The sequence below is a fragment of the Bicyclus anynana genome, chromosome 3 (assembly GCF_947172395.1).
Source record: "Bicyclus anynana chromosome 3, ilBicAnyn1.1, whole genome shotgun sequence".
NCBI lineage: Eukaryota > Metazoa > Arthropoda > Insecta > Lepidoptera > Nymphalidae > Bicyclus > Bicyclus anynana.
In genome coordinates this window covers 1278277-1288638 of record NC_069085.1, presented here as the reverse complement: position 1 = coordinate 1288638, position 10362 = coordinate 1278277, and the positions used below count along the sequence as shown (strand labels likewise).

The 10362-nt window shown below is 40.1% G+C and overlaps 1 protein-coding gene across 1 annotated transcript in view; it reads left to right on the top strand.

Moving 5' to 3' along the window:
• The first annotated feature begins 671 nt into the window (after positions 1–671).
• The window catches only part of LOC112052082 (transmembrane protein KIAA1109), a 55503-nt gene continuing 45812 nt past the window's right edge, over positions 672–10362 (top strand). Inside the window, exons 1-7 of the mRNA XM_052891142.1 lie at positions 672–867; positions 2481–2704; positions 3694–3837; positions 3929–9055; positions 9219–9364; positions 9498–10003; positions 10306–10362. Of these exons, the coding sequence (XP_052747102.1) occupies positions 866–867; positions 2481–2704; positions 3694–3837; positions 3929–9055; positions 9219–9364; positions 9498–10003; positions 10306–10362 (6206 nt within the window). The 5' untranslated portion in view covers positions 672–865. The remainder of the gene's footprint in view (positions 868–2480; positions 2705–3693; positions 3838–3928; positions 9056–9218; positions 9365–9497; positions 10004–10305) is intronic.

Genomic DNA, 10362 nt, shown 5'->3' with positions numbered 1-10362 from the left:
ATATTAGGTAGGTACATTGGTAATTTAATATCCAATGTAAAACAAAAATCAGATCTTTAAAATCTTAATTACAATAGTTAAGTACAGCATTGAAAAAACAGATTCAAAAAAGCAAAACTTTTAAAACAGTAACTCTAGAGATTTATGCAAATTATTTTTAGTTAATTAAGATTAAGTGGTGTATCTACCATTTGTACATTATCCATTAATTAAGGGACATCCTGTCTATGAAGAAAACTTATTAGATCGATGGCTCCTGCCAGCCCCGCTTAAGCACAGCTTAGGCGCAGTAGTGCTTAAGTATTTAATCCAATTTATAATAGGTGTCGGAAGTCGAATTGCTTTTATAAAACGACGGCAATGTAAAGAGAAGACCGAGAAGTAAAGAGTAGGTTGAATGCAGGATGGATGAAATGGCGAATGTCCCGTGTCTGTACACCTAATGGGAAAAAAAATGTTTCCACAACGGTTATAAAACTGATGACACCCGCCGAATCGAGCTATTAAGATTTCCTTGCATTAAGAAGCATTAAGCAAGCAATCCATAATTTTTTTTTTAGAACTTACAAGGCTGAAGACTTTTAAACTGTGACTTCTCTGTCTACGGGTAGTGAAAGTACGCGTGACTTTTGACATCGTATTCGTAAATTGACATTTCTGTTCAAAACTTCGCTGATGTTAGTCTGTGGTCCATTTATGAAGAAATGGGAAGTGGTGTATGTGTTGTGAATTTATCGAAAATTAATTAACATAAATCAGAATTATTTATTTATCTACATATGAAATGTTAACTGTGTTTTAATTAGTTACAAAAATGAGTGCTCACGGGACAAATGTGAATTGTGCCAGTGTTTGAACTCCCGCAATGTAAGTTGTGTGTATTGCGTATTTTATTTTTTGTTTATATCAAGGATGGCACATAAAGGAGTATTAATTGTAGTCTTATCCTGTCCTGGTGGTCCTACATCAGTGGATTGTTTACTGTCCTACACCAAGTTAACAGGATACAAGGTTTTCTTGACTCAACAATATCTATTATTGCCTGCAATCGTTTAAAAACAAATATACCTTTTTATGTAGCAAAGTCCTCTTTACCTTAACCTATGTATCAGTAATAAGTTAAGAATACTGTTTGTTTTGTGTTATCCAATATTTTATAGTTCTTTTGTTCCTAACAAAACATTAAAAAGTAAGCAAATGACCAATAGTTTTACTTAAACTGTTTCATAATTGCGTTTCATTTACTAAATCACAGTGTGATGACTAATTTATAAAAGAGAATCGATTTTACATCGATATTACAATTACAATCTTCTTTTAAGTCAAAAATATTGACCTCTGCAAAAGAATTACCATGTATCTGTACATTCTAGCAACTTATTTTTAAAGTACAGTAGAATAACAATAATCTGCCACCCTTGTCCACACTTTTCTCACCCGGGGGCACAGAGACAGAGAGAAAAACTTGTAAAAATAATTGCATTTGTGACGTGAGTAGCCTGGCGTTCTAAGGTGCTGTCTAACATTAAAAGTGTACTGCTCTATGGTCACAAAATCTAGAAGACACAGCCTATTACATATTTAAGCTACTCTTCATCAATAAGTGTCTGTGTAATATCTTGGGCATATTCTGGCCTGTCACTCTATTTCCAATAGTGAACTCTGGCCCCAACTAAGAAACCCCCTATATATTGACCAAATGAAACTCAGTAAATATTGAGTAGGTCACTCTCTATGCCAAAATTGAGTGTTGCACTGGCGTGGCATCTAGAGGAGGCAAATGTAAGTCGCAGGCCAAAGGCTACTTGGAAGCGGTTTTTAATAAGCATTGTGAGATTAGTCAGATTTTATATATAAATTAATTTACATGAAAAAATAACCATAATACTAATAAACAATATACAATTAGCAACACTAATCTAGCCTCTTGTAAGTAACTTATGACTAATTAATGAATTAACTAATAATTACAAGTTTTCTCAAACTTCTTTTTACAACTAATAATTACAAATCCTCATTAACACATTACATTACATTACATTACATTTGAGTAATAAATAAAATGATAAATTTTGACATTGATTGTAAATCTGCCTAGATTTTTCATTATAATATTAGGCCCTTTATTCAGCCCTGTTGCTAAATCCATTTTTGGCAGATGTCTACCAACTATAAACTACCTCCCTGCCAAATCACTGATTGAATGTGATTTTCAATATTTTGTGGTGTGACCTTTTGCTTTTATATCTGTGCTATATTATTATGACAAGGTAAAGTGTGTGGTGTTGTAGGAGGTAATCTATGGATCTACTGAACCAATTTTGAAAATTATTCTCTTATTCTTACGGGAACAGGAACTATGCAGGTGAAACTGCGAGACTTACACTAGTAAATTATAAATAATAGCCTTAATAAACAAAGGCCTGATACCTTGCTCCCTTTTCTTATAATATAGCAATTTGTTCCTAATTCTGAAACAGGAATTACACTGGATCCTTGGATCCGGTGGCAGAGAGATGGAACTCCTCAGCCATAGACTTTGCGGAGATCACCATGGACCGCAACTTCGCGCTGCTGCTGGTGTCACTGGTGTCCGCGATGCTGTGGGTGGTGTACATCACCTACTACAACAGCAGGGTGCTGGGCTACATCCTCACGCGACTCATCAACCGATTCTATTTCCAGGATGAAAACTTCAAGATTGGTAATTTTTTTTAATTGGTGACTTCGATCGACCGATCATGATCCTTTAGGTTAAAAATTAAATATTGACTGTGGGACACTCCTATGTTATGGAAAGCAGTTAAAAGCACAAAGCCTTTAGGTGTGTAAAGTAACAGAATGTCAGCACAGTTGAAACACATACAGGAGTGTCGGTTAGCAATTTCTCACAGATAAATATGTTCCTGCTAATAACTAATGGTTGGTCAGTTTCACACAGATCAATATACTACAGATACAACTAAAGGATTTCGCACACTATGCAGCCACAACCAAAACTAGTAATTGGCCGTGGTTACAAAAGTTACGGTTTGCTTGCGGTCATGTCCATGTTGTTTTTCTGCCCGCGCAATACAAGGTGGCCGAGCCGCATTCGCTATCACAGAGCTAACGCACAAAGCAAACTATACGTAGCATGGTCGCAATTACCAGTCGTCGCGACCGGGCGTCTATGTATACTCGTAAATTGGTTGGTGCGGTCATGTGCGCGATTCGTATGGTTTCTTCAGTTTACCTTAGGTAGGTACCACAACTGTACCACTGTACCACAGTTTAGGTACCTACGTGACAATAAAAAATCGTTCTTGCGTTCCAAACCTTGCTATACCTTTAATAACTCTGTATTTTAGTTCTACTTGTAGTGCTTCTATAACGAAATTGATAGTTATTAAGTCAAAATCGATACAGATCAGACACGTCTTAGACGCTAATTGTGGAGCTATTTAGTATGTAACTATACTAGTAGACGCCCGTGACTACGCCTGCGTGAAATTCATAAATTCAGCGATTGTACTGGAATAAAAAGTAACTTATTGGTTAATCCAGGATATAAACTATCTGCATTCGAAATTTCAGCCACACACAAAAACCCACATACCTTTATAATATTAGTAATGTAATGTGATGTGATTTTTCTTTAGTTATTTATTCACCTGTAAACGTTTGATTATGTACCAAGATAATTTATTTCAGGCTCATTTACACTGAACGCGTTGTCCGGCAAAATCATGTTCTGTGATATAGTCTACATAAACTACGACTACACGCTGCGCATTCAAGACGGTTATCTCATATTCCGATGGTGGCGTTCTTACGTACCCAAAGATGTGTCTGAAGGTAAGCGAACATTCATCTTATAAGCCCATTACATGTCATATCTGTTGTTTGTCATACTTGGGTTACTTTAAGAGCCACGCATTTGTTTCAGATTTATCGCACTCCGACACCCGTCTTTCTATAATGCTAAACGGTTTTGAACTGCACTTCTATAATCGATGCGACCTTTACGCGGAGCTCGAGAAAACATTCGGACTCGATTCCGTCATCAAACAGCAACACGACGAGGATGACTCCACCGACCGCGACAAAGCTATGAACGACGCGAATGAAAAACGGAGAAGGGCACAAGACACAGTCCGATCCGAAGCAGCGATGGCCAGAACCTGGAGAGATCTCATACCCGTTATAAAGATCGACGTTTGCACGGGACGTGTTGTATTCGGGAACCGCTTAGTGCCTACAACATTCTCTGTAAGCGTTGAAGAGGCTCACTTAATGTATAGTACGAAACCGCCCGCGTCAAGTTTAGATCATCTTATGCATTTCGTAAAAGCCAAAGCCGAGAACTGCAAAGTCATGTTAGCTCCCAGTCCAAACTATACGTCAATGGTTGACGAGCCACCGAGGTATATGGGAGAAGGATTTGTTGTTATGAGCTCGAATTATATTGAGGTTTATTTCTACATGGATGAACCTGGGTTGGTACCTGAGGAACCTGTTTTACTACAACTGGCCAATGGAGATATAGTAGAGTCTGCCCCACCAATTTGGGGACTGGATATTAAGTGCGGAAAAGGAACAGATTTTAGCTACGGACCATGGGCCGATCGACAGAGGGATCACTTGTTTAAGTTCTTTTTTCCTCCAAACTACAAGAGCTTAGTTGTAACTCCCCAACCGAAGCCTGGCGATAGAAGGCAGATGCAGTCATTTGATATTCGATTATCAACATTAAATGAAGCGACAATAGATATCTTATTCACGAAAAATAAAGAAACAAATGCAGTTCACATTAACATAGGGGCTGGGTCATACCTTGAAGTAACATTACCTTGGATCGTCTTACAAGATGGATACACAACGAAAATTACTGGGCAGCTGTTACATTTAGAAGCCACTACTAGTCTACAATACAGGAGCTTAGCAGAAAGTGAAACCCTGGAGTACACAGTCAAATGCCACTATCCGCTTGTGTGGAATCATCATCAGTGCTGGCAACTGTCTTTGACCGGATGTAAAGCTACTGCACATTTCGTATACACGCACATTGACTTTTTTCAAGATCTCACTAATGATTGGTCTAGCAAAGCACGCCCGGATATTCTTCATTTTGTTCCATACACATGGAAAATAACACTTCTTCTAAAGGAGTGTGAAGTGGTGACGCTAAGCAATCAGTACAACTGGGTCGATTGCAGCTCCACTAATCAAGAAAACAATCACGTCGCCTTTTGCGGCGATTTGTTAGACGTTTCCTTTGATTTGCCATTTATTGACTTCTTGCCAGATGTTATACCTCTGAAGATATGGGTTCAAGGTGAAGCTGTCGATATGAGCCTATATTTGCCTGAAGTAAACACTTCAAGGTTGCTTTTGTTGTCAATTGACAAAAATATGAAACTTGTGCCTTGTCGACTAAAAGCGTCAAAGTGGCGTAGAAAATGCGTAAAAACACAAGGATGGGTAGACTGCTGGTCTGTTCCTATTGTGGCATTGAGCGTCAGATACAACTACCATCCTATACCACCCTTAGGCCCAGAGCCACAAGCAGATATCACAACTCCAGAGAAGGAGGAAATTTTATTATCGCCCATGAGAATACCGCGAATGAGGAAGCAGCCTCAGATCAATTGGGCCATCGACGGAAATAATTTTGATCGTACAACTCTCGCCCCAGATAAAGTGAGTGTGGAACTTGAAGTAGGGCCTTCAATACTTCTGGCTTATGGAACCATTATCACGAGCTTCATGAATTTATTGGAAAATATATTCGGTGAAGATCAGATATTCACGGATATGCAAAAAGCCCCAAATATGGACACTTATTTTTGGTCCAATGAAAACCCTTCTAAAGTAAACGACAGAAGTAGCATTAATCAGCACACGGAAATATCAATAGACGAAAACAGCGATTCGAGTAAAGGCCCCTTTGATCCGCGACGGGTCCGACCTTTAGATGTGTCTGTATCGATAATAATACACGACATACAAGCTCACCTTGTAAAAAATTGTAGCGAAAATGAACCTCCCTGTCCAGTTGTGTTGATTGAAAGATTTGGTTTCGAAATGGACAAGAGCTTTCGGGAGACGAAACTTCAGCTTCTTCTGAGTCCATCAATTCTAGTATCATCCAATAGCCCATCGCGATCAGGATCAAATGGTAGCAACAATTCCAGCGCACTACAAAATGGCCATCTGATGCTTTCATCATTTCAATTACGAGGAAATGGTTTCTTTAGCGACACAAATAGATCTGTGGAAGAGGAGACAATCGAGTACGCTTGGATGATGGAACTTCAATTAGGCCAATTGACTGGTCGACTGACTCTGCCGCAGCTGTATCAGATAATTTCATCCCTCGAAACATTTTTATTACTTATTTGTGACAATGAAAACGAGCTGACGGCTCCAAATACTGCTAGACAATGTCATCACGGTTTGAACAATGTCCTCTGCCCAGAAACTGATCTCACTCTCAAGTATCGTTGCCCGACTTCCAACGAGATTAAATACCGTATGATTCGAGTGGCTATTGACCTAATAGACTTGTATATTGCCGATACGAATACAACTTTACAGTCTTGGATATCTCCGATTAGATTATCGTTTTGTAATCTCCATGGATCTGGATTCGGAACCGGCATTACTGGATTACTGCCGAATATAAAACTAGCTCTCTTCACTCAAACAAATATGCAAGCTAATACTCATCATCATTCCAGTGGTAGTAATGGTAGTCAGAGTCAGAATAATAAAGTGCCTGATAGCGAAAACTGGGTCGGCGTGGGTTCAATGTCTCTGGGCCCTCTATTGATAGAAGCGGCTTCGTCATTACCGCAAAGTCCAAAAAATATGCACTTGGTGCAGCAGAAATTTTTGAAGTTACATGATGACAAATTCAAAAGGTTGTGGTTCTTGTGGCCAAGCGAAGGTAAGGGTACACAATGTGGCTGCACTGGTGGTTGTGCATTTTTCGGATCTAACAGAAACGGCGCAAACTTTTTAAAGCCCAGTCCATCTGATTTGCACGAAGGCCTCAACATTGCCATATTTAATATTATTGAAACTATTCCCGGGGAATATGGCTATGGTCAAAGCTTGTTACACCAAGGGCAGCTGGTGTTCCACACTCCACCCTACAATAGTTTGAACGTATGTCTGCAGCCTACGAATGTATCAACTCTGATTCCTTCCCCGCTGCCTCAAAATCTGAGCAAATCACCGCAGAGCGCCGAAAGAAGAAGCCTCACTCGTAGATTTTCTTACACAAGCATGAGCAAAGGAAGTAACAATGTTTTGGTATCGAGCACTAAAAGTGATGTTCCTTATGCACGTTTAGTGGACTCGAGTGCGCCTCTAGGAAGTTCTAAAATAGACAGCGACTCCAAATTGAATAAAGCAGTTCTAAACGTACCCCAAATGGAAAGCAGCGTTTCTGATTCTAAGTTGACTCTAAGTTGCGCGGCCAACGGTGCTAACGTTTCTATTAAAAAGCAGATACCATCGGAAAACGATCAGTTTGTAGTACCTAGAATGCCATCTAGAAGTGTTGCGGTGTCAGAATCTCACTACTCACTTAATTGTCAACACCCTCATGAAGATGCTGTGATCCAAGAAGCACAACGAACCATGTCTATAACGAGCGAAAATCATTCCGAGGCGTTCTTCTCGGCCGACGAGGATATGTTTCCTAGCAGGTCCTCGAGTTTGAAACATTCCTTCGGAAGTCGTCACAGTAAAGACAAAGTCGCATATGCAATCGTCGATGCCACAAATGAAAAATGGCTTAATATCGCACCTCGATCAGAAGTGGCACCTGACACAATCAGTAATTTAAGTGCAGGCGTCCAACCCGACTCGGAAAGTGGTTCAGTATCATCGACATCCTTTATATCTGCAATTTCTTCTCAGGAAGACATGACTCTCGTGAATCTCCACATGCAAACTAACAAACCTATAGTAGATTCTCCTTTACTCATGTCAAGCTATATGTCCAATTTACCGCAATACAGATGCTGCAACTGGTCTACCTGCTCTTTGCCCAGCGGTAGTGATGTGTTTACGCTTCCCTTGTTCAGAAGAGCCGAAGATGGTTCTCTGGTGTATGTAGGACAAAAGTATATGCCCACTTTCGAACCTGTCGGAAAAGTTCACACTTTAAAATTAATACCTAGAAAAGACGGGCAGAATCAAAACCAAAATGGCCCATTTTCTAATGTGGCACCGCACTTTAACTCTCAAATCAAAGCGCATCCTTATCCGCAAGCTTGGTGGGATTTACAACAGAATGTTCAAGAGAACAACCAAGAGAACACTACAGATAAAAGTACAGCGTCAACAATTACGACTACTAGCGACAGTAAAAACGGTGTTTATGTCAAATTGCGAGGTGAAATCGATGTGATGTTGACACCGTTGGTGTTAGAAAGCACCCAGAAGTTCGTGGAATCTCTAACCCCAGTTTTAGCAAACATTCATCCCATAACTGTTATCAATCATTTACGTTTGCTTTGCATTTCCTCTGTGGAGTCTTCTAATATACTGAAACAAAAGCAATATGTTCTCAACTGGCTGCCACAAATGCAGGGCCGCAACGGTTCGAGTATAATAATGGAGAAAGATGACAAATGCAAGCTTGCAACGATAACCAATTCAAACGTATACGAAGAGACAATATATGATCAATTACAAGCGACGGTGACTGTACCTAAAGTTAATATCATTTTCATCCAATCTTCGGTCGTCGAAGACATGATATCATTCTCTGCCCTTGACAACATCCAAGATTTGACTTGTGTATCCTTATTTGGTGTATCTGTGGAGAATATTGTAGCTAAATATACGAGTTCTAAGAAAACTCTGGAGTCGGTGCAGCTGTATTACCGACCAACGTTGCGAGCCTTAGGAAGCAAGAAATCGTTTGGTATCATGAAGGGTCCGCGAGCACTTATCACACAATCCTCCGGACGAAAACGAGGACCCGAGAAGGGTGAACCTGTATACATTGAGACGTCACAACAGCAGTGTGAAGATACTACAATCACCCTAAATATTGGTAAGTTACTTCATAAATAACGTAAAAAACGTATCTTGCATTTGAGTTGATTCCAATAAGCCTTCGTACAAAACATAATATATCCAATATTGAATCTGCAGTATTTTAGTAGAACTAAAAAAATTTATGAAAACATGCAAATTTTGTATTCTGTATTCATCAGGAAAAGTCCATGGTCAATTGAGACGCACGCGCAACGAGTCGTCACAGTTGAAGGATGCGGCGATTACCGGTATTCCATGCCAACATTCTAAAGTCGCCTTCAAGTTTATCCGGGCCGATGCTTGCGCTAAAGGATGCGACTCTATTGTACGTAAATACATATTATATTGCTTGTTTACTATAGACGATTGATTTTATTAATGGTAACAAGGCTGAATAATGAAATCATCGTTTTTGTTTGTTCTCTGATTAATCATTATATATATATATATTTTTTAAGGGTTGTCAAAACGGCGCATCCGACGGACAAAAAGAGAATGCAATCGGATACATTATGTTCGAATGCGGCATCGAAGGCGTTTCTGTCAAAGTTTCCCAGCATTCGCAATCCCATAAAGTTAACGAGGAGAAGAAACCCACGAGAACAGATAGTGAGAGTTGCAGGGAATCGGTCAAGTCCGCGGAAGAACTGAAGCCTGATAAGGAGAAGTCGAAGCGTACGTCGGGGATCGAGGATTTGTTCAGAAAGAAGGAGTCGAATTCCAAGCCTAGCACTCCAAATCTGGGTGCAGCTCAGTCTCCTCAAGTGCCCCCAGTACCCCCAGTACCACCGGAGCCAGCCACTCCGGTCCCCGATGAACCATCCAACAATGATAGTGCAGCCACAGTGGTTCCGGTCAAAGACAGCGGCAATACTTCGTCTTGCTCGATAGATTTGAAGGTTGTTTGGTTCAACTTCGCAGCCCCGCCACGGACACCCATCACAAAGAAGATTGATTATACCAGGTAAGCTAATATTATTATGAATCCTAATAAATAATAAAATTTAGGCTAGGGTCCTCCGTCGTTTCAAGAAGACCTTATTAGCAGCTATACATTTTGATGTCGGTGGTGTCGCTGCAACCTCTTGCCTTAGAGACCTTGCAAATCTGTAATTCTAATGCCTGATTTACGAGGGTGTGACGGTATTTTTGTTCATAAGATTCACCGCCGCGCACGATAGACGACATGTGCACTATTAAAATTAAAATTTCGGGACATCCATTAATCATAGATCAGCCAGTCGAAGTATTTCTCGTAATGTTCAGATTGGACTGGAACCTGCTGAGCACGGCGTCGCCCGCCATCAACGCGTGGATGAACCC